The sequence below is a fragment of the Phalangium opilio genome, unplaced genomic scaffold (assembly GCF_054372755.1).
Source record: "Phalangium opilio isolate 3A_F unplaced genomic scaffold, DU_Popi_V2 ptg000019l_1, whole genome shotgun sequence".
Lineage (NCBI taxonomy): Eukaryota > Metazoa > Arthropoda > Arachnida > Opiliones > Phalangiidae > Phalangium > Phalangium opilio.
In genome coordinates this window covers 821,662-845,622 of record NW_028324152.1, presented here as the reverse complement: position 1 = coordinate 845,622, position 23,961 = coordinate 821,662, and the positions used below count along the sequence as shown (strand labels likewise).

Sequence of the window (23,961 nt, the reverse complement as noted above, 5' to 3'; positions counted from 1 at the left end):
GTGTAAACCCATCGCATTCAGTCGAAAGCTCTTCCATATAAATATTCCCATTGAGCAGAAAATCGCTCTTTGGGCTATAAATTGTTTTAAATTTGGCTACAAATGTAAAACTCTGAATTCGGTCCAATGGGATTCTATCCAATAGGAGTATACCGTAGAGACTGACAATTTACAGTTTACGATTCTGGGTTGCGTTACCATCGACAAGAGTTTTGTGTGTAGTATATTCGGTGGCGCAGTGTCATACTTTATGTTCGTGCTGTCAATTGTGCCCAAGATCGAAAAAAATTCAATTTGTGACTTTAATTCAACATATTCGTGTAATTGTACTAAATTTTAAAATGATTCGGAAGTATTTCCTGAACGTTTCACTATGCAGACTGGTCTTATAATTAGTAGAAGAATCGATAAAAATCACTTGATTTTCTACTTCACCCTACCCTTAAATCTTGATATTGAATGGAAAAGATAAAAAGATTCTTTATTATGGATTAATTAGTTAACATATACGACTTTGAGAAATCTCAAACAGTCTTATTTCGATGCAATTCCAATTTGCGGCTCGTCAACAGTTTAGTACAATCAGAGTTCAACACGAAGTTCTTCGCCGTCGTTCTTCCTGGATTTCTTTATCAAATCAGCAGCTTTTTCCGCAATCATGATTGTTGGAGCATTTGTATTTCCAGACACAATTTTCGGCATAACGGAAGCGTCTACTACCCGAAGACCCTTTACTTTATAAACTCTGTAATTATAAATGAAAAAAATTATTTCCTATTTCAGTTTTAAATCAATATGAGTCTAAAATTTTCTAGTAGTTCATGTTTCTAAACTAATTTTTGTTAATTGTAAAAACCAAATTCAAAATTTAGTAGTATAAGGCGCACTTGCGGTTTGTTTTTTTTTTGAAAACTGTGTGTAATGTTAACTACGTAAACTTTAATTACGAATCAACCGCACTTTTAATTTTAAGTAGTCCAATTTGTTGTTTCTGCCAAAGGCAAGTAAAAAACAGAACGTAAGAAGAGCACACTACGGATACTGATGGATTCACGTTGTCTTTGAGCCGAGCACGATTTACTTGGGGATCAACAAGAAGCAAAAATATTCTAACTATATGAATTTCTCAATTGAGCTAGAGAGGAAAATGACATTGTCATAAAGTCGATTTTTACCTTTTCGACCAGAAAGCTAGAGAGAAGGCGTTCTATAAACTACAAAATATCTTCTACACAGTTGTGCTTCACATTCCGAAATTTATATTTGCCCTTGGTAGCACATTCGAAAATTACTTGAGTTCATGATTAACGACAGCGTATTCGTCCTTTTTAATATCGCCTATTTTGCAAGTGCATGTCGGATGGTAAATGGGTTGGCTGGCCACTTTAGCGATGCATTCAAGATGTTCCACACTTTCTTTCTCGTAATCACAGCCTTCAAACTGTACATCAGGCCAATACGCTCCTAGCCTTTGAAAAGGTTCCGTTTTAACTAAATCCAGACTAAATTTCATACCTGTAACGGATTTGAGCAACAAATATAATTATGTATTAGAATTTTCTTTCGATATTATCTTCTGATTTTAGATCAAATGACACAGCCTTTAGAAACGAAGAAAGCCTGAATAATTTCTTAGACACTTTTGGTATGTACAACCATAGTTAATGACATTATTGGGGCACTTCCTATTACCAAATAGCTAATCTTTATCGGTTGGTTTTTGCGTAAAGACGGAACAACCACACTGCTTCTTTGTGTTTCCCGAGGTGTTTCCACCTAATTGTTCAGCCTAACCAGGGATCGAGTCTATAAATGTTTCCATAATTAACTTGTCGATTTTACGAAGAAACAGTGCCGTTTTTCAGTACTGAATAATGAGACAGGCCGAATTCTTCCTTTATTTTCATGGACTCAAATGATTGTACCCTAAAAATTACAACTTGGACAACAATATCTCAAAAACTCTTTGTGATGCAGCTATGAAAGGTACGTTTTGAGATAATTCTCAACTGTTGTGATGTAAATAGCAACACGGTCTGTAAACATTCTAAATTATCGATAAAAATTCAAATTTAGAGCGTGATTCCAAACATTTTACGAGGGCACTTTTTACTGTATCACCCTGTCATAAGCTGACAACGATGTTTTAGGAAGTTCACGGAGAACTAAATAAGTCGGGCGTTTAATATTACTTTGCTCATAAATTATGGTTGCCTTACTGGAGCGTTTTCATTTGCGCAATTTGCATAATTTGAAAACCACAAAAACCAAAAGTCAAGTTTCTTAGAATCAGGGACTTTAGAAACTGTTAGAACTTAAGATTGTGAAATTACATGCTCGTTCATCTTTTTTAGCGACGTTGTTGCGTGAGTTCACAAAAATATCTTAGTGCCGTCGTCAGAAAAAGTAAGCCCTTAACAAAATCAAGTTTCATAAACACCTGAAACAACTCGGCGTAAGTCATCGTCATGACCAAAAAACTTCGGATCAATCAATGGCGCGTCATACGGATTTGCAGAAGCTAAAGTAAGAGTACCGTAGCTCTTAGGACGCATAAGCGATACGGTAATAACAAACCCATCTCCAGTACCATATGAGCGGTAGGTTTTTAATAACTGAAACGAAAATTGATTCAAATAAATATCTGATGCAGCCCCTTAGAGAATTGTCGGTAATTTATATGCAGGTCTGCCATAATAGTGTAGTCTTTGGATCAAAGTTTCGAAGGACAGAGATTCTACAACATAACATTACGGAGATATGGGCTCGCAAAAAACATGGCCCCTAAAACATAAATATAGTCACAAGTGTGGATTTTTTAGCTTCAACAGCATACGCACACTTCTACTCATTTTATATTACACTTAATTCTGCCAGAAAAATATTCTGCGACGTTCTTATATTGTAGACTATTGGAGGCTGACATATCTAACTTCATGTGTTTGACTATTTCCTTGTTGTTTAAGTGACACATTTTAGGGACCCATATCTACGTAACGAATTGTGGTAGACCCCAAGTAATTCGATGCTTTCCACTCAGTGTGACCCAAAGAAAACACCCCATTTATTTATGGCAGACCTATCAGAAACAACCTCGATTGTCTAAGTATGATTAGATTAATTGGAATTTTAATGTTATTTAATTCATCGTGTTCCTAAGGTTAGGTTAAACATATTGAAATGAAGTGTTAGTACATGTACCACAACAACAATAAATATGACAAACTTTAATTGAGTTTGTTATTTTTCTTATTTAAATTGTGGGTGACAATTGTACTCACAAAAGGTCTGATGCCAAGAAAAAATTACTAAAATAACTGTCAAATTTAGTACAATAGTAAAATAGAAGTTATCTATGAATCGGTAATTTACAGCAAGGAATGCAAATTGGTATCGTTCCTTTCAACCGAATTCCCAATGGACCGAAATCCCATTCGACCGAATATCCCGCAATGATTTTAGATTTCCCGCCCAATGGCTATATTCCCGATGGACCGAAATCCCAATCGTCCGAATATGCCCCTAAAAAATACATGAATATAACTTGAAACACTGTAGCCGTCAGCGATTCGGTGGTGTAGTGGATACGAAGTTGGACTGCGAAGCGATAGGTTGTTGGTTCGAATCTCCGAAAGGTATGTTAATAATATTAAAAGTAAATGTTTCGTGATGCTAATTAAAACGCTCACTTTCATTCCTTTCAAGGCAAGAGATATATAGAATTAATAAACAAATTGTGCTTAAAATGAAGTGCAGTCTTAATGGTAGTTCCATCAATGTCTTTAAATTTTAAATTAAAATTTTAATATTTTGGTTTCGGGTGGGTTAGGTTAGGTTAGGTTAGGTTAGCGTAGGTTAGCTTAGCTTAGGTTAGGTTAGGTTAGGTTAGCTTAGCTTAGGTTAGCTTAGCTTAGGTTAGGTTAGCTTAGGTTAGGTTAGGTTAGGTTAGGTTAGGTTAGGTTAGCTTAGGTTAGGTTAGCTTAGGTTAGGTTAGGTTAGGTTAGGTTAGCTTAGGTTAGGTTAGGTTAGGTTAGGTTAGGTTAGGTTAGCTTAGGTTAGGTTAGGTTAGGTTAGCTTAGGTTAGCTTAGGTTAGGTTAGGTTTGGTTCCAATAAAACGTTGACACCTTTTCCAAAATATGCTCCTTTTAATTAGCTACCACCTTTTGCAAAATATTCTCCCATTAAATAGCTACCACCTTTTCCAAAACATTCTCTTATTAATTAGCTGCCACCTTTTCCAAAAGATTTTCCTATTAAATAGCTCCCACCTTTTTCAAAATATTCTCCTATTAATTAGCTACCACCTTTTCCAAAACATTCTCCTATTAATTAGCTGCAACCTTTTCCAAAACATTCTCCTACTAATTAGCTGCCACATTTTCCAAAATATTCTCCTTTTAATTAGCTACCACCTTTTCTAAAATATTCTCCTATTAATTAGCTGCCACCTTTTCCAAAAGATTTTCCTATTAATTAGCTGCCACCTTTTCCAAAATATTCTCCTATTAATTAGCTGCCACCTTTTCCAAAATATTCTCCTATTAATTAGCTGCCACCTTTTCCAAAATATTCTCCTATTAATTAGCTGCCACCTTTTCCAAAATATTCTCCAATTAATTATCTGACATCTTTTCCAAAATATTTCTATTATTGCTAATAAATTGTTTTAATACTCATATAAATAATCTTTTTACCTCCAAACAAGGTTGGGTTGGGTTAGGTTAGGTTAGGTTAGGTTACGTTTGGTTAGGTTAGGTTAGGTTAGGTTAGGTTAGGTTAGGCTAGGGTAGGTGAGGTGAGGAGTGCAGTAATACATTTTCAACTCACATTTATCTTAACAATAATAAGTTTTGAAATTAAAAATATATTTAATGCAAAACCACACAGTATGTCTTCTTCCAGTTCAATAGAATTTTGGTCCAATGGGACTATAATAAAATCGCACCTTTGGCTACGTTCGATCGAATGGGACCCCAAAAAAAAACCCCCTTCTGTCGAATGGGAATTCGGTTCAATGGGACCAAAGCTGTAAATTACCCACTCAAATCTCTAATAGATGGATACTTCAATAAATTTTCTATCAAAGTTTCAAGTAGGAGTAAGGATCTTACGCGAGGACAGGAGATGCAGGTTCGCGGCAGAATAGACCACTAATTTATCTTTGTGCTTCTGAAGAACGCGTCGTCTGCTACTCATTCTGGAGTAAGATATTGACGAAGTTACGAAAACTTTGAAATATGTAAACTTCAAGAACAAAACTTAAGTCGTGCAACCATGTTAGCGGAAATACGTGTTGCACACCCGAATGCATTAGTTACACACACACACGAAGAAATGGCTATTTTATGCCTTTGGCAGTATAAAAGTTTTCGTTCGTCATTGAAGGGAGAGTGAATGTGAGAGAACTGTGGTGACTAGTGAGGTGATATTTTTCGTTCGTGTATTTTTTAAAAGGATGGTGATTTTAAAAGTAAGTTTAAGCATTGCATTTAATTGTACAGGTAAGGTTAAGCTTTGTGAATTGTGGTTTACGTTTGCTCGATATATTTAAATTCCGGTCATACGTGGACAATAAGGGTTACACGCTTCAATCACGCTCCCATATTTCAAAATTTAAAGAAATCGAGGGGAATTTTTAAAAAGCAAAAGCAAGTATTTACCGACGTTATATTAAGCCAGGACAGATAGGCTAAAGAAGTGCTTGATCTAGAAGATTTGAATATAAAGATGAAAATTGATACATGAGTTGTTTTTGACCCAACAAAAACGATTCTAAAAGTCCCCTGCTGAAGAGCGAGAGCTTTTGCGCCATCTTGGAAAATGGCCGCCGGGAATGCCAGCTACAATGTATTCCACAATCTTCTCCAAAAATTTTAAAAATTGGTGCACATTATGAATGGAACCACATGAACATCATAGTAAAATTTTACAGCTCTGTGTTCGATTGTTTGGTCACCATATTGGAAATTGGCCGCCCTGAATGCTAGGTATAGTATATTTCACCTTGAAGATGAAAAATTATGAAAATTGTTAGATATTATACTGAGAGCAGTGTGAACATCATAGTAAAATATTGAAACCTTTCATCGGATATTTTCGCCGCCTTGTTGGAAAATGGCCGCCAGGAATATCATTTCTATACAGTATATTATTCAAAAATTATGAAAATTTGTAAATATTATGTTTAAGAGAGTCTGAACATCATACTAATATATTGAACACGTGCTAACTATAGTTTGGGCGCCATCATGGAAAATGACTGCGGCAAATGCTAAATACATTTCTAATATATATATATATGTTTTCGAAATTCCTATACTGATTAGATGATTTTCATGAACGTAATAAACACGGAAAAATAGCTGTTTCTAAGTCTAAATTATCGACGCCATCTTTAAAAATGGCCACTCGAAAATGATAATCCTAATTTCTGAAAGAAAGAAAAGGTACTCAAAGCCATATTACTCAACATATAGGGAATTTGGTTTGCTATAAGGTTTATACATTCGAATGTCTTTAAGGATTAGATAGGAGTAAAAGTTTTAACATTTGGTTAATATTTATCGTCATCCTGAAGATCTTTTATTACAGCTAATACTGTGACAATATCGCACATTGCTGAGAAAACTAATCCGGATCGTCTACATTCACAGTTCTTTACACAAGATGTTCTGCACATACTGGTAACGAGTGTTAAAAATTCATCTGATTCAGGAGGGAGAGTGGTATGAATGGGTCTTCGACTTTCGCGATTGTTCGGTGATAAAGTCGTTTCTTAGCCATTGTTGGACTTGAAGATACACTCGAAAAGAATGTAGATTTGCGGCGTCGGTTATTGGAGAAAGTTTAGCAAGGTCAAACGAGGACTTGGCAATGTGTGTGGCAACGATTCTATTATACTTATAATATCTATATAGTTAAGAGTAGCGTGTGCATTACCACCCTAAAAAGCGACAAGAAATCTCTCTCCGCTAGCAGCTGTTGCATTCTTATGCAATATGGCCATTAAAAACGCTCATTTTATTTCTAAGATGTTGATTATCTTTCGATAGTTTAAACACCGCCTTATCATAACCACACCCAGTTACAGCATGTAGATGAAAAAAAGTGTTCTCTTAATCATTTTTCTCAAATGGCTCGATTTGCAATTCTCTGCTTTGTGTCGTTTTGATTTCAGGTTTAAGAATGAAGACGTTCCAATTCGAATGTGACAATCTTAGCAAAAGAACCAAGATATTCGATGACTACAATGCCTAGGAAACGATTTAAAACGCGAAGAATGGGGATGGGTTTGCGATCACCAAAGTCAAAGACCCATTCACACCACTCTCTCTCCAGCACCAGGACAACTTTTAATACTTATTAACTGTAACTGCGGAACCTCTTGTGTAAAGAACTGTGAACGCAGACCATCTTTATTCGTTTGCGTGGACATTGTCGGTGTACTAGCTATAATTGTTGTAAAAGGATCTTGAACGAAGATGAATATGAACGAAATGTTAGAGATTTGTCTTAAATCTAATCTTTAACAACACAACAATGTACAAACTGCATATTAAATTGTATTCTCTAATAAACAAGTTGAGAATAACAGCTTTGAATGAATTTTCTATCTTTCAGAATGTAGAGTAATCATTTTCGTGTGGCCATTTTAAAGATGGCGTCGATAATTAAGACTTTTAAATAGCTATTTTTTGTTGTTTATTAAGTTCATGAAAATCATCTACTCAATGTAGAAATTTCGAAAAGATTTATATATTTGAAATATATTTGGAATTTTCCGCAGACATTTTCCAAATGACGCCCAACTATCACTAGCACGTCTTCAATATTTTATAATGATGTTCAGACGGACTTAAACATCATATTTACCATTTTTCATAGCAGTATTTAAATGACATTACCAGGAGCAGATGACAAAGGAGTCTCGGACGCCAGCTTCCACAATATAGAGGGCAATGGGACCCGCGTACGTCACAGCTGTAGCGGTATCTTTTGCCATAGAGGCGCTATCAGGCATTATAGCAGACGATGCTTTTGGTGGATTATATCTGGCACCAAAGTCTGCTGGGAATTTTTTTTGTAATAACGGACTAACGATGGCTACTGAGGTTCGTCTTATCCGATCGCGACATAAATATACACAATATAATTACTTTATTCAAACAGCTGTAACCGTTGGTATTAAGATAAAAGATAAGACTACATTTTGTGACTTTTAACCTACTAAATATTCAAATTAAGTCCAAGCTAGCAGTGAAACCCAGGTAAACCAAGGCTTATTTAACAATTTGTGCCCACTGGAATGACTGGGCTCGGGTTTTCAAAAGATAAAGCAAGGTTTCAAAAGATGCCGAAACACAATGTTATATATGTGTTTTAGGGCCGTATTTCTTTTGAATTAATTGACTGCTACAAGAGGTTGGAAACGAAATCACTGTCTCGTACTTTTTGGGTTTTAAAAGATCGTGAGTGATTTCTTTTCCCAACCTCTTGTAGCTATCATTTAATTCAAGAAGAAATTTAGGAAAAATTGGCACTGAAACACATTTTAGTTTTTTAATAGTGTACATACGTTACTCGCTGGGCTTGTCATTATCAATTTTAGTCTAAGAAAAGATTAAAAAGTGGTTGAAATCCATTTTTTAACTTTAATTTTCGTTAAGTCTGGGCTAATTATAAGCAGACGAGACGATTTTTTAAAGAGAGGCTCCAGACGCGATTTCCCAGATCTCCTTTTGAGACTTTGCAGCCACGCTATTGGTTGGAAAATAGAGCTCAAATATCCTACGAGAGGTGGCACTGGCGTAATGATTTTGGTCAATAACCGTGACGTTCGCGGATCCCATTGCCCTCTACATTATGGAAGCTAGCGTCCGAGACTCCTTTGAAATCTGCTCCTGACATTACCGGCAGCCTTTTCCAATATAGCGGCCAAAATATTTAACTATGAGGTTGACACAGCTCCCGTAATATTATCTTTCAATTTTGATAATTTTCCAACTACATGGTGAAATATACTATACCTAGCATTCAAGGGCGGCCATTTTCCAATATGACGACCAAAATATCGAACATAGAACAGTCAAATTTTACTATGATGTTCATGTGGTTCCAGCCATAATGTGCACCAATTTTGAAAGTATTTGAACATGAGCGTGTATTACATTGTAGCTGGCATTCCCGGCGGCCATTTTCCAAGATGGCCGCAAAAGCTCGCGCTCTACAGCAGGGGACTTTTAGTATATTTTTTGTTGAGTCAAAAAACACCCATGTACCAATTTTCATCTGTATGTTCAAATGTTCTACGTCAAACCCTAAAAGTCCTCGGCTATATTTTGAATAGTATTCTAGGAGAGCGGTCGCTCTCTTAGATAAGACTTGATACTGCCTCTAATGCTAAAGGAGGGTTCTTTGATTGGCCGTAACTTTTTTCGTATTGTGTTTGCTGCTTTGAAATTTTGCCAGTGAACTAAAATTTGGGCCCTAATTATGAGGTTAAAATTTCAAAGAGATCCAACTAATAGTTAATTCTATAAAGAAAAAGGTTGTTAAGATTGGTTTTAGAATTCTTAAATTGAATCCGACATTTGGTGAAAGATACTATATTCTTCCATAGAGATAACATGGGATATTTTTGAAATATGACCTTAATTGCGCTAGTGTATAAAGAAAACTAATCATTCGTTACGTTTAGGAACCATCTTAAATGAAAGATAATAGTCCATAGATGTGCCTTTCCTTAGTTTCATTAAGATAAATTAAGTTTAAGTATTGATTTTTATCATTATTAACACATACTTTGACTTACGTTGTTTTGGGTTTTGGAATTACGGCGTTTTACCACTGTTAGAGACACGCATTTTAGCCCTAATTTTTTATATTGGACTTACGGCGTTTTTGTCGTCATTCACGCCGTTAGAGGGATATTAAGCAAGAAAAACATGGCGTTTGAGCTCGGGTTGTAGTTACTTGTGGGTACTTGTGGGTGCTTGTGGTTGCTTGTTGGTACTTGTGGGTACTTGTGGGTGCTTGTAGTTACTTGTGGGTGCTTGTAGGTACTTGTGGGTGCTTGTAGGTACTTGTGGGTGCTTGTAGTTACTTGTGGGTGCTTGTAGGTACTTGTGGGTGCTTGTAGGTACTTGTGGGTGCTTGTAGGTACTTGTGGGTGCTTGTAGGTACTTGTGGGTGCTTGTAGGTACTTGTGGGTGCTTGTAGGTACTTGTGGGTACTTGTGGGTGCTTGTAGGTACTTGTGGGTGCTTGTAGGTACTTGTGGGTACTTGTGGGTGCTTGTAGTTACTTGTGGGTGCTTGTAGGTACTTGTGGGTGCTTGTAATTTACGTGTATTTCTCCTCAAAAGAGAGGAATTTTAAAGGAAAAGTTAAGGGTTCCTAACATTAGACCTTAATTTAACGGCCTCGTTTAGTAGATATCGAAATCATTTTTTAAATAAATTACTCTTTCCCTAATTACGATTAAAATCCAATTAATTGACCCTAAAATTTAAGAGAGCAGCAGCCCCATTTCTTAAAGTCACGTGAAAAACTCGCACACACGCCGTTATTGGCCAAATGGCAAGCGAATAGGAAAGTTACGATTCTCTACTGCAGACGACGGTATTTATTGATAGATTGAAGGTTGACTTTCAGCTTTGAATTCAAAAATATGCCTATTTGTATTATTGACGGCTGTAAAAGCAAATCAAGATATAAAAATGAAAGCTTATTCGTGATTCCAGGTTTATTAAAATATCCTGAGCTGACAGGGAAATGGATAACTCACGCTCCTGAAGATATAAGGGACATTTACGGAAGAGCCTTGGCTAAAATTGATGCGTTGGGTGCTAATTCAGCTGACTTAAAGAATGATGTAGAAGTTAAAACTCTCGCATCAAGTCATAAATACAGAGTTTGTGAAAATCATTTCACACCTGAAAGCTTACTGGTAAAGAATTAGGCGAAATTGTTAAATTATTCTCGAAGTATGTCGAATTTTTTGGTTTTGTAGTTGAATTTTTAAGTACATTTACGCGTCAATTAAGCACATTTGACTCATCTATTCTAGAGGGCCGGTAGGCCCTTCTAGATAAGAACCCATACCCTCCCGTAATGTTAAAGAAATAATTCACAGATTTTAGGCTTAGCGTCCCATAGAAAAAGCATGGGATTTTTGGTGGTCCACTCCATCGAATAACTCAGAAAGTACTGCGAAGTTAAGGTTCGTAACACTTTTGAATTATCATGCAACTATTGATTGTTGAACTTCTGAAGTTTTATTAAGAACAATTAAGTCTAAGTATTCTATTTTAATTACTTTATAAATCATGGTAAAACCGTTACATATATTACACTGTTTGCATAGCATTATGTTCAGCCTCCATCGGGTTTGTGGCGCATAGGATAACGCGTCTGCCTATGGAGCAGAAGATTGCAGGTTCGAGTCCTGGCAAGCTCGGTGTTTATTTTTACAGATACTTTATTCAACATAAATGAAATAATCCTATAAATACAATGTTTGGATAATTTTTTGTTACGAAGTACGGGCTTGTGGCGTAATGGATAACGCGTTTGCATTCGAGGCAAAACATTGCAGGTTCGAGTCTTGGAAAGCTCGTTGACTATTTTTGATGAAGAATCTTAGTATATATAAGGGAAAATTCTTAAATAACAAACTTTCAATGAAATGTGCGCGTGCTGGCGCGTGGTTTAGAAATAACTTTTTTTTTAAATCTATACAAATAGGTCAACTAAACTTAATTGAGTCACCAACCGCCTTTTCACATGAAATGAGTTACCACCCGCCTATCTATGGTGAATTAATTTACCAGCCGCCTACCAATTGTGAATTAATTTACCACGCCCCTACCAAATTATTTAAACTTTCCCATAAAATAATGAGAGACACTTGGAGTGAGCCAATATGCTCACGAACATCTTACTGGAACATCTAGTTGATGACGTTTGACAAGCATATTATTATTTTTATATTAGATTAATTATACAGGGCCGGTAGGCCCTTGTAGATATGACTTGATACCGTTTTGTAACGTTAAAGTAATATTCACCCGCTTTTGCTAATTTCCTATGGAGATTAACATGGGTTTTTCGTGATTTTTCCCCACCGATAACTTAAAAACTACAGCGAAGATACTTTTCGGAATTATCTTAATTTAACAATTAAGTATTCAGGGTGTGCTATCAGCCAGTTTGATCAAAACAATTAAGTCTAAGTATGTTAATTTTACTTAATTACAGAAGTACGGCTTTGACCATCGTGATTGGACATAATAATTAGCTATATCTCTTGGAAAACTCAGTGACATTACGTATCTGTAGTGTGGTGGTTATCACGTCCGCTTCACATGCGGATGGTACCAGGTTCGAACCCTGGTAGATAAAAACAAAACGATAAGAGTTTTTCCAGTTGTCTGAAGCTGGGATATTATTTATTTTTCTATTGAATTTTAAAGACAATCCGTATTTTACTACTCTTTAGAATTTAATTCAATCACCTGATTTTACTGCTAATGGATTAGTTTCCTATAAATTAATTGAAATAAAAAATTACTTATCTCAGATTTTTCAAGAACAATTCCATTTTCTTGAAACATTTTATCATGAAATTTTTTTCGTTTCAATGGAGAACGTACTTTAATTTTCAAATAATACTCTCATTAATAATGTATTATATGCGGTCTTTTCGAATACAAAAGGGGGCTGTTATCACCTTTCTTATATTTGATAAAGATGTTCGTTTCTTCTTTAAGCACAGTCACAACTGTTTATATCCGTACTTGTGGGGAAGATTTTAGAAGTGTTGGTTGAGTTGCTATTTAGTTGACAACATTATGAAAACTTGATCTGTTTAAAACCTTTCGAAAGGAAAATTCTCGGAAATTAGAAAAGAAAGAGTCAATTTGATTAAATTTACACGATGTCCCTCAAAATAATAAATGCATGATAAAATGTTTCAGGAAAATGGAATTGTTTTGGAAAAATCTGAGATAAGTAATTTTTTATTTCAATTAATTTATAGGAAACTAATCCATTAGCAGTAAAATCAGGTGATTGAATTAAATTCTAAAGAGTAGTAAAATACGGATTGTCTTTAAAATTCAATAGAAAAATAAATAATATCCCAGCTTCAGACAACTGGAAAAACTCTTATCGTTTTGTTTTTAAGGCTTGGGCAAACCAAGTCTTTTTATATAATACTAATTAGGGCTGAAGGAACAGATATTATATAAAAAAGACTTGGTTTGCCCAAGCCTTAAAAACAAAACGATAAGAGTTTTTCCAGTTGTCTGAAGCGCGGATATTATTTTTTTTCTATTGAATTTTAAAGACAATCCGTATTTTACTACTCTTTAGAATTTAATTCAATCACCTGATTTTACTGCTAATGGATTAGTTTCCTATAACTTAATTGAAATAAAAAATTACTTATCTCAGATTTTTCAAAAACAATTCCATTTTCCTGAAACATTTTATCATGCATTTATTATTTTGAGAGATATCGTGTAAATTTAATCAAATTTACTCTTTCTTTTTTTAATTTCCGAGAATTTTCCTTTCAAAAGGTTTTAAACACATCAAGTTTTCTTAATGTTGTCAACTAAATAGCAATTCAACCAACACTTCTAAAACCTTCCCCACAAGTACTGATATACACAGTTCAATAATTGTGACTGTTCTTAAAGAAGAAACGAACCCCTTTATCAAATATAAGAAAGGTGATAACAGCCCTCTTTTGTATTCGAAAAGACCGCATATAATACATTATTAATGAGAGTATTATTTGAAAATTAATGTACGTTGTTCATTGAAAAGAAAAAATTTTACGATAAAATGTTTCAGGAAAATGGAATTGTTCTTGAAAAATCTGAGATAAGTAATTTTTTATTTTAATGAATTTAAAGGAAACTAATCCATTAGCAGTAAAATCAGGTGATTGAATTAAATTCTAAAGAGTAGTAAAATACGGATTGTCTTTAAAATTCAATAGAAAAAAAATAATATCCGCGCTTCAGACAACTGGAAAAACTATTATCGTTTTGTTTTTAAGGCTTGGGCAAACCAAGTCTTTTTTATATAATATGAATAGAAACTAAGCAGAAAAGCCTCCTATGCTAAAGGTCTAGCTTTCCTATTCGCTAGCCATTAGGCCAATAACGGTGTGTGTGCGAGTTTTTCACGTGACTTTAAAAAATGGCGCGGCTGCTTTCTTCAATTTTACGGTCAATTAATTTGATTTTAATCGTAATTAGGGAAAGTGTAATTTTTTTAATCAATGATTTCCATATCTTCTAAACGAGGCCGTTAATTTAAGGTCTAGTGTTAGGTACCCTGAACTATTCCTTTAAAAGAAAGAAACATAAGTAAATTTATTGAAGTAAGGATTAGGGGGTTATAATTTTTTGTTAGGGCATCGAGGGGCTATTCACTGTGATTATCTGTACTTCTTTTAATGGGTATTTCGTTTTACCACTATTAAAGGATGCACATCCTCGGGGTACTCACTCACGTTTTCCGTACGTGTCACACTATAATTATTAAAAGACAGACAAGAAATTTTCTATCAAAGTTTCCCCTCATCTCTCGTGTCGGGGGGGAAACCACGAAGAGAAAAATTTAGTGAAAGAGCTATTATGGACAACTTTAAAGTCATCGAGTTGTAGGGAAATAGTTACCAGTTTACCTGAACATGACTAAAGTATATACTTTCTGTCAAGTACCTTTTCATCTGGAGTCAACAGGCTTTCAGCAGAACTTCCTTCGGACAAATTTGGAGCATTTAAAAGATATATTTGAATATCTGGCCAAGCGGTTTCAGCTTCTTTGGGATCAGAAAAAATAAAACCATGCGCCTCAACGCCCATTGAACTAAAATCACCTGAAATTATAAAATACAACCATAGAATTGTCTCTATTTAAAATAGATAACGTTGTTCGATTGAATGCTTTTAAAAGTGTGCAGTAATTCTAAACAAGTTGATGAGGCTGAATGCTCTTTCCTCTACATTTTTAAATATTTCCTTTTTTTAGGGGCCAATCTTTGGGGGCCATATCATCGATGCTAATTGTTGCAGACCCCATATTCTTTCACGCTTTCCACTCCGTTTGACCCCAAAAGAAGCCCTCTAATTTATGGCAGACGTTTCAAAAACACCCTGTATATCATTAAAATACTAGGAAAATAATATATCATTTGATTCTTAAATACAAGGAACTGCAATATCAACTTCGAGTAAATGAGTTAAGAAAAACACTCAATTTAGAGCCCCCATGTAAATAACGGGTCTTCAAATTTCACGAACCTTATGATATTTAACATAAATAATTTTTAGTAGCACTTTTGAAAGACTACCGTATTTGATAATACCATAAGAAAATAATGTATAGCTCCCTATAAGTATGAAACACTCCATTTAAGCCATGTAAACAGCATTTTCTTCCATTGAATTTTGTAAAAAGTTTCAAATGCCACCTATTAATAGTTTTTGGCGTTAAAAAAGAAGAAATCTTTGTTTAAAATTTTTTTTATTTTGTAATTAAATAGTTAAAGTTCTAGTAGTTTTTATTATGATAATTATAACTGATTAAGTGCAAGTCAAAATTATCATAATAAATTAATAGATGGCGCGAGATTTTGAAAACTGAGGCTAGCGCCTACACTGGTACGAGGTAAGGAGTATCTTGGTCATATTTCCCGGTCCATTGTGCTTTTCGCGGACATCTTAGGCGGCGGCGGCGGTTTCGCCCCCCTTTTACTCGTAGTACCAAAACTTCTCCTACGTCTCAAATTTTGAAGCAAATGTTGTAGTATGAAAATATGCTGCTTTTCAAATTTAAAGGGAGCTATATACTATTTTCTTATGATAATACTTATTCCCAATTTCGTTGCGTGCGAGTCCTTGATGTTTAGGTGTAATTCAATGTATGTTTAATCTTACCCTTTCCGGTCTTTAAAAAGGCTTCAAGTTTTCCAGGGTCATTGGCTACTTCTTCATAATGGGTGGCGACATTGGAAGTATTGATTTTAAACTCAAAAGCTACGACCATTATATGATCCTGAAGGTTCTTTCCTACACCAGGTAAATCTACCACGACAGGAATCTGAAAAAATAAAAACAAACACCAAAACATTTAGAGGAATGGAAATTACAAACCGTTGATCTTACCCATTCACTTTAATATCAAGCTTAAATCAATAAGTGCTACATTCAACAAAGTTCGATTTATGGATGGGCGAATTTTTGCTCCTCCGGTTTCACCGCCACGTTGCTAAGTGGTCGGTTGCAGCAGTATGTTTTATCTTGGCTGATAATTTTCGTTGAAATATAGAAGCTACCATGAGTGAATCATACACTAGCTCCCTATTATTGACTAATATTTTGCACGGAAACTTTAGAACAGAAATGTTTGGCGCATATTTCAGGATATATTAGAAAAATTCAATTTTAGCCCAATTGTGTGATAAATTATTTCGTAAGAGTTTAAGCCCAAAACCCTCTGAGACTAGTTAAATTTTTTGAATGTTCTTAAGCCTTCGTACTTCACGAGCAGAAACATTTTTGCACATATATAAAATTCTCTCTGTTCACGATCTCCAGCAGACGCCATTTTCATCGAGACGTACAAAAAATTCGTCAACCGCCATATTATTCAAAAACGAGCGTTAGCCTCAGCATCATAACTTTCGAAACTAACAACAACATCTTTGGTTATTTTTGTTAATGCTTTAGATGTTATTTTATCAAGTGGAATCTATTAAAAATAGTCTCTGTTCATTTCATTCCCTTGTATAATGACAAAGAACGGCAATTGTGAACTTCTACTTACATTGAGCGCCTCCAGTTCCTCCTTGGGTCCAATTCCGGAGAGCATGAGCAGTTGAGGGGTGTTAATGGCACCGGCACTTAATATTATTTCCCGCTTGACGTTGACAATATATCTCTTTCCCTTGTAGTCAAATTCAACACCCGTGGCTCGTTGTTCCGAGTCAAGAACAATCTTAGTTACGTGAGCGTTTGTCAGAACATCGAAATTCTTCCTTTGACTCGCTAGACCCAAATATGCAGCGGAAGTGCTGCACCGCAGTCCATTTCTGATAGTCATTTCGCTTCGAGCAAAGCCTGAAAAATTGATTTTGAAAAACCTTAAATGAAATTGAGATAAACCTAATTCTAGAGGGCCGGTAAGCCCTTCTAGATAAGAACCCACACCCTCGCGTAATATTAAATGAAAATTCACAGATTTTAGCTGATTTTCCCATAGGAATAACATGGGGTTTTTGGTGCTCCAGCACATCGAATCATTTGAAACAAAGCGAAGTTACGTTTCGGAATACTTTCAAATTAACAAGTAACTACTAAATGTGTGCCTTTTTCAAGTTTCATCAAAATGAAATAAGTCTAAGTATGTTAATTTAATTAAAAATGTAAGTACCTCAAAAGATAATTCTACAGCAGACGACGCTAATTTTTCATTACTCTACTGTAGACGACACTAAATTGCCATTTCACCCCCTTGAAATTTTCAAAAATGTTAAATGATATTAGCATCTACTTAATAAAGATAAATAATGCTGATAAGTATGAGGCTACTGAAGGTAATTATGCTATCGGCATTGTCTGTGCAAGACCCCACGAGAAAGTCGTCGCCCAGAAACACCCCTCTACTCTTTCATGATGTATGCAAGTTTTTATAAAGCCATTAAGCAGATGTCGCGTTTTCTTTTTCCTTATCCATCTGGTACGCCAAGTTTTTGGGTGACAAAGATTTCGAGAACACGACACATGCCGGCGATCCTATCTAAATGTGTTCAGTGTCCGCTGGAGGTGACTTGACCCCAACACCCATTCCCTCACTTCAAAAGTAAATCTCATTTCATTCACCAAAACTTAACAGCATACTATAGACTGATTGATCGCTTTGCCTTCCAGGTCTTTCATCCGCTGAAGGGTATACGCAAATCACAGCAACCACTCTGACTGTGGCGAAAAATGTAGTTTTAATCTCCATTTGTCGTGATCAATAAGATGCGATGTTCAATGGGGATACGATCAACTATGCTAACCAATGATTTTTGGTAATGCGGCTTCAGATAATCGCAACTTTATTAATAAAAAATCTGCAGATCTGTTCAACCTATGGCGGGCATTTTTGTTGTGAGAAGCATTCGGTAAATAGAAGGCTTCGAAGATATATCTTTTCCTTCAGACGATTAAATCGTCTCAAGTAGGGAGATGGCAATAACAACTATGTGGAAATCCAGCCATTAATAAAAACTAGTGATGGGCACAAACCGATATAATATTAGTGACCGATTTTGCATTTTAATCGATATATCGGTTCCAACTTAATTTACAGATTGATTTTTTCGCTATAAACGGACATATCCACATCGGCTAATTTACGATGTCGACCATAAGTAAGGAATGCCGTTCATGAATGTGGCATACGTTTTTAATACGATAAGGAACTGATAGCATTATTGAATTTCAATATTAAAAGTAATTACTTCCCATTACTTTGGTAAATACCTGTTTGGTTTCGGCCGTTAATGTCCAACTTTTCGTAACCTAGAATGGATCCGGCTTCGAAAAATGCATCACCTAGAGCACTCTTAACCGGCGAATCGATGACGGTCAATGGACCATCGCGTCCGCGATAATCTTCATCAATAGTTCCATGTTCCGCTTGATTCCCTTCAGATTTGATGAAATATGGTAAAACGTCTTTCCAGGCCCAACCTTTAGCGCCAAGTTCCGCCCAGTAGTCGTAATCTTTGCTATTCCCTCGAACGTATTGCATATAATTTATCCCTGAAGATCCACCCAACATTTTGCCTCTTGGATAGAAACATCTCTGCGGATTTGAGAAGAACAAATATTATTAATCTGGCCTTTGAGTCTAATGGTCTGATATTCAGTCCGGACTTGGAGTCCGTTCAGTTTCATGGAAGGAAATAGAAAAAAGAGAGAGTGAAGGTTGGATGAAAGTGATAATGCCTATTCTCAATTTCTCTCTCTAGCATCCATGGTCTGCTTTACGACAGAATGTTGAATTCTGCACCTGATGTGCCCCACTTATCATGCTGTCTAATCTTCTACACACCAATTTTACCTATCCAAAGGTAGGAACCAATCAGAGCTTGTTTACGAGGGCTTAGATAATATATATCCCTGGTATGCTTCAAGCGTTAGTGACATAATTTTCGTCATCCACAAACTTAAAATTTTGTTTCGTTTGATGACGTTGTAAGGAGAAATTTTCTCTCTAGATGTCGTTCACGTGACGCTTGTTAGTGTCTCCGCGCCGAGTTAAGCCTACTTTATTCAGATTAGCGCGGCAATAGTACACTTGGGAGTATCGGGCGCTCGTGCTTGGTCTTTCCGCGAGATGCCGTAAGTGACGTATCAAGGTGAAAAACCCGTCAAAAATTTGCTTTTGCCCCCCAAAATTCAAGTTTTCAAGGTCTTTTTTCTGTGTTTCCCCTCATATTTAAATATTTATCAAGCATATTTTTGGAATCAGAAGAGTTTAAACTCTCCAAAAAGTAAGGTTTTCTTTAGATTTGAGATAATTTTTAAACCAAGTCGCTATTCCTTTGATGGTCCAGGTAACTCCCTCCCCCTCGACTATGAGATCATTTAGTGGCGTTTGTTCGTACTAAACCACAGACGAGACTCGCTTTAAACCGAAATAGTTAACTTTTGTCACATTTTCGGTTTTTATGTTTGTTCACTAAAGAATTAGCGTTTGAGTTTCTTCTAGTAACATGGCAAATTTCTTTTTTTATAGTTGTCTCAGACAATATGAACGGACAATAAATAGTTTTTATTGCATTATAAATTTGTTTCCACCCGTACCGATGACCAACCTGAAAGGGAGATTGGGCAGACCACCGGAGGACTGATTACTCAGCTAGTACCATTCTGACTAAAAATGTTCTAAAATAATCTAAATCAGTGCTTCTTAACTGCAGTCTGCGAGACATTCGTTGATATGAATTTTGCCATAAACATAGAAATCATAGACTTTAACAAAGTGTCTGAAGTTTATCTTAAGAACTGATATTATTGAACTAATATATTATTCAGATGATATTGCAAGATGTTTTAGCCACAAAATTGACTTTTCCATAAACAAAAGTTCTAAAGTTGTTCATGAAATTGGCTTAGGACAGTCAAATAATTCCATGAAAAGTCAGGGAATTTTGCAATGGAAAATATGTCGCAGTAGTCTGTATAAAAGTTTCAAAACCACCGGTCTAGATTATCTTTTGAATAACTCACCTTTTCTTTTTGTCCAAGACAACCGTTTTCTTGGGGAACGCTGTTGTAACTCCAGTCTACGTTGGAACGTAGATTTGCCAAGGTGAACAATGGTATCTCCGATAGGATGTTAGGTTGTCCTCCGGCTTCAACTAGAAGAACTTTAACATCATGGTCTTCGGATAATCTGCTGGCCACAGTAGCACCAGCTGATCCTGCACCAACTTAAATTAAAAAGTTACAGTTAAGTTTTATGAATTATTATACATGTAGAAGTATTATGTTAACAATAGGTATGACATTTGTCATTGTTTGATGTTTAATGAATAAAGGTGGCTTTTTCCGACATAAAACTTTGTGAAAAAGATGATATGAACAATCTGTGATTCAATTCACCATAGTGAGGTCGGAAAAATAATAGATATAATAATTTACCCCCTATAAATCTGCGATTAAAGAATGACGAATCATATTTAAAGAGAAGCTATTTTGCTCTGTTAAAATTTGTAAAGCCCAAATCTGGAATCCTTCATCTTTTTCAAGGCAAATGACTTAGGAGGCTGCACTGGTTTGACAAATATTTTCCTTTCTATCTTTAGTACTCGTTACCATTATAAAGTATTAAGATCTGCCGAACGTACCATACCAAAAGTGTCTCAATTTGGGGGTTCGAGGATGCGTCTCGTGTTTTAACATTATGTCCCCTTGTATACTTCCAACCTGTAGGCAGGTCCTTGTATTATTTCCATTTAGATGTATTTCCCAAACTGAATCACGGAACCAATGAGTTAAGTAATTGTCCAATGAGATGATATAATTTAGACTATCTTAGATATTCGCCCCATCAAACTAGGCGATTTCAATTTAAAAAGCCTGTTGACATGACCGTGTTCCCTAACTTTTCTTGTGCACTGATACCCAGTTATGCACGCCAAAAGACTGTGCTTTCGATTCCATGGATAATTCTATCGTAAAAGGAAACTAGTAAGAGTGACAGCTTTGATAGTTGAAAAATCATGGCACAAGGTTGGTTTTGAAGTTCAGCTTAAAGCTCGTGTTCTAAACGTAGTTGTGAAACGTATCTTATAAGAGTTTGCAGCGCACAATCATTAATAAGCTCGTCCTAGAAATGAGGAATTTCCCATTTTATGATAGTCCCGTAAGAGTATATATCGTTCCTGATATAAACATCGTGTAATAGATAGTTTTAACACATGGAGGATTCATACCATTTACAACAGGAGGCCGGGCTATCTGGAGGACAAAAACCCGTCTGCTTTTGTCCTCCAGATAGCCCGGCTTCCTGGTGTAAATGGTATGAATCCTCCATGTGTAAAACCATCTATATTGTATAATGCTTCTTGCCATGGTTTAAAGGTAGGGTGAAGAAGAAAATTATCGATTTTTCTACTAATTATAAGACCATTCTGCATTGTGAAACATCCAAGAAATGTCTCCGAACGATTTTAAAATTCAAATTAGTTTCCGATTTTATGAATAATTTGAAACAAGGACCTCTAACCAATCGCATAACGCCCTGCCTTCCTGTTCACAAAATTTCCGTTGCACGCTCAACATCTCGCGCACGATTGTCACATCGCGAGCTACTTTTATCAAATCTCGCACTAAATTTCATTCGGGATGGAGCGTGCCACGAGAATTATGCTAACAAAAAGGCAGGGCGTTACGCTATTGGTCCACGGTCCTTATTTCAAATTATCCATAAAATATCAACCTGAATATATTTAAAATCATTCTAAAATATTTCCTGGATGTCTGACTATGCTGAATGGTCTTATAGTTAGTAGAGGAATCGATTAAAAAACCACTTGATTTTCCTATTCACCCTCCTTTGAATTGATTAATGTTTTCCCCATTACTTAACTTTTATGACATCAAACCAAAACCACAATTGCAATATAGGGTAAACTCTTAAGAAGTGAGCCACACATTCGCAATTTGTTTAGTATCCTTTGTTCCTTCTGGTTTGGCTCCATTGCGAACAGTCGTAAATACATGTACGAACTTTACAGATCATGAACTTATTTTCATAACAGTAAACATAAGTTACATCCAATCAGAAACCCTCCTTATACATTAAAGCCAGTACGAAGTCTTATCTAAGAGAGCTACCGCTAAAGTTGGACTCAAAACGGGAAAGATTAGCCCCTCAGAATTAGAAGAGTAACCCATCGAAAATCGTCGAACTTTAGGACATAGTCGCTCGGGATTCGATTATAGGGAATTTGAGTATGGGTGCCCATTCTTAAAATTCAACCATAATTACTTACCAACAATGTAGTCGTAGTATTTCTCAAAATTATCTACTACCCTTGGTGTAATATGTCGTTCTTTCCTTACATTGTAATATGAAATAGCTGAAATGATCGCTCCTACTAAAAGGGCAGAAGTTGATGGCAAAAGCATCCTTATAGTTGGATTCTCAACCCGTTGCTAGGAACCTTTTCTAAACGACTGCCAATCTGTATGCGAGTTTACCTTTTGTATAATTATTTTTTCAAGGTTAGATAACTTTGAATTTCATATATAACTATCTCGATTCTATTTTTTAAAAGTTTATTGTACGTAATCATAAGTAACTAATCAAACAAAAAGTATGGCACTTAATGAAAAAGTTTAATGGTGTGTTCTCATTAAAACAAACCTTGATTGAGCGACCCTTTGTGAGTCAGTAGATAAAACCCCCGAGAAGTGACATGGTTTCACAGCTACACGAGAACAAACTCTTCGTTAAGAAATGCAGCGTCATGTCAGTGTTAAGTGTCATACTTATTGCTTCTATGTTATTTTTAAACATCAAGATTAAGAGAAAAATTGTGCGATAAGTACAATCGTCCGTGTCAATATTTTTATCTTAAATTGTCTCCATCCAAAATACAAGTTGCCTGACAAGTTGGTTGAGCTATGAAAATAGTCGCTTGTGACTCACCGAATACCGAATGTATCTCCTTTCATTGATTACAGGCAGATTCATTGATTTTCCATTATGTTAGTTTGTTCACTCTAATAAAATACACTGCTGTACCCTTCAACACGTAATTGCTGATAGTTGGTAAAACAAACTTGGATGTATAATACAATTGCAGTATTGAACGACTTGTTGGAAACGTGCTAAACGTCGCTATCTTAAAAGAATGACTTGTATTAGAGCTGGGTTGTGGATAAACGTTCTAGTTGCTTAAAACAACTTCAGAGGCCTCTCTATGGATTTCCGTATTCAAATGTTAAATAATTTTATTTCCATTTTTGTTACAATAAATTAACACTCTTATTATGCGCGTATCCCACTGTATGCTAGGGGAAATCTTGTGTCGGAATATAAGCCCGAATATTTAGATAAACCAAAACATTTTATCTAGGTTTCCAACAAAGAACGAAAAATATTCAAACGAGAGAAGGCCAGATTTAGCATTTTACTAGGTATAATACCACGAAAATCTTAATCTTTGTGTCTCACTTTATATTATCCTTATTTTCCTTTTATGTTACTTCAGATAATCTGCAAATGATTTAGCACAATTTATACGTTACGCCTTCTCAAATTAAGCATAATATATCTCGCCGATATAGTAATCTATAAACATTAAATTTTTATCTCACCTTATATTGAACTTTGTAGGAGGAAGGATTGATTCTGGAGTAGCGTAGTTGGGAGTCAT

General features: G+C 35.5%; 2 protein-coding genes across 3 annotated transcripts; both read right to left on the bottom strand.

Annotated features, from left to right (window-relative positions):
- Positions 1–667: 667 nt before the first annotated feature.
- Positions 668–16,336, bottom strand: LOC149697743 (uncharacterized). 2 transcript variants are annotated; one of them, XM_089867249.1, is made up of 4 exons: positions 15,956–16,336; positions 14,738–14,895; positions 1,293–1,515; positions 668–745 (listed from the first exon to the last, which is right to left on the bottom strand). In XM_089867249.1, exons 1-3 carry the CDS (start codon positions 16,146–16,148, stop codon positions 1,510–1,512), a joined length of 357 nt encoding a protein of 118 aa, XP_089723375.1. In that variant the 5' UTR covers positions 16,149–16,336; the 3' UTR covers positions 668–745; positions 1,293–1,509. The 2 variants fall into 2 exon arrangements, with proteins under 2 accessions (XP_089723375.1, XP_089723374.1); XM_089867248.1 differs by lacking the exons at positions 668–745; positions 1,293–1,515 and having other exon boundaries at positions 14,701–14,895.
- A 2,076-nt stretch (positions 16,337–18,412) lies between these two features.
- LOC149697742 (glucose dehydrogenase [FAD, quinone]-like) lies at positions 18,413–23,961 on the bottom strand. The gene is made up of 5 exons (XM_089867239.1): positions 23,903–23,961; positions 22,573–22,709; positions 20,303–20,496; positions 18,548–18,872; positions 18,413–18,486 (listed from the first exon to the last, which is right to left on the bottom strand). The coding sequence occupies exons 1-5, from the start codon at positions 23,959–23,961 to the stop codon at positions 18,413–18,415; spliced, it is 789 nt and encodes a 262-aa protein (XP_089723365.1).

Bases quoted from the DNA above. Each gene is read 5' to 3' on its own strand.
- LOC149697743 (XM_089867248.1), bottom strand. From the start codon at position 16,148: ATGTTTTGGTGTTTGTTTTTATTTTTTCAGATTCCTGTCGTGGTAGAT. The intron at 14,896-15,955 runs GTAAGATTAAAC...TTATAATTTCAG, and splicing joins CTTTTTAAAGACCGGAAAGG to GTGATTTTAGTTCAATGGGC.
- LOC149697742 (XM_089867239.1), bottom strand. From the start codon at position 23,961: ATGACTCCCAACTACGCTACTCCAGAATCAATCCTTCCTCCTACAAAG. The intron at 18,873-20,302 runs GTGAGTTATTCA...TCAAATCCGCAG, and splicing joins GTCTTGGACAAAAAGAAAAG to AGATGTTTCTATCCAAGAGG. The intron at 18,487-18,547 runs GTATTTACCAAA...TAATGCTATCAG, and splicing joins TAACGGCCGAAACCAAACAG to TTCCTTATCGTATTAAAAAC.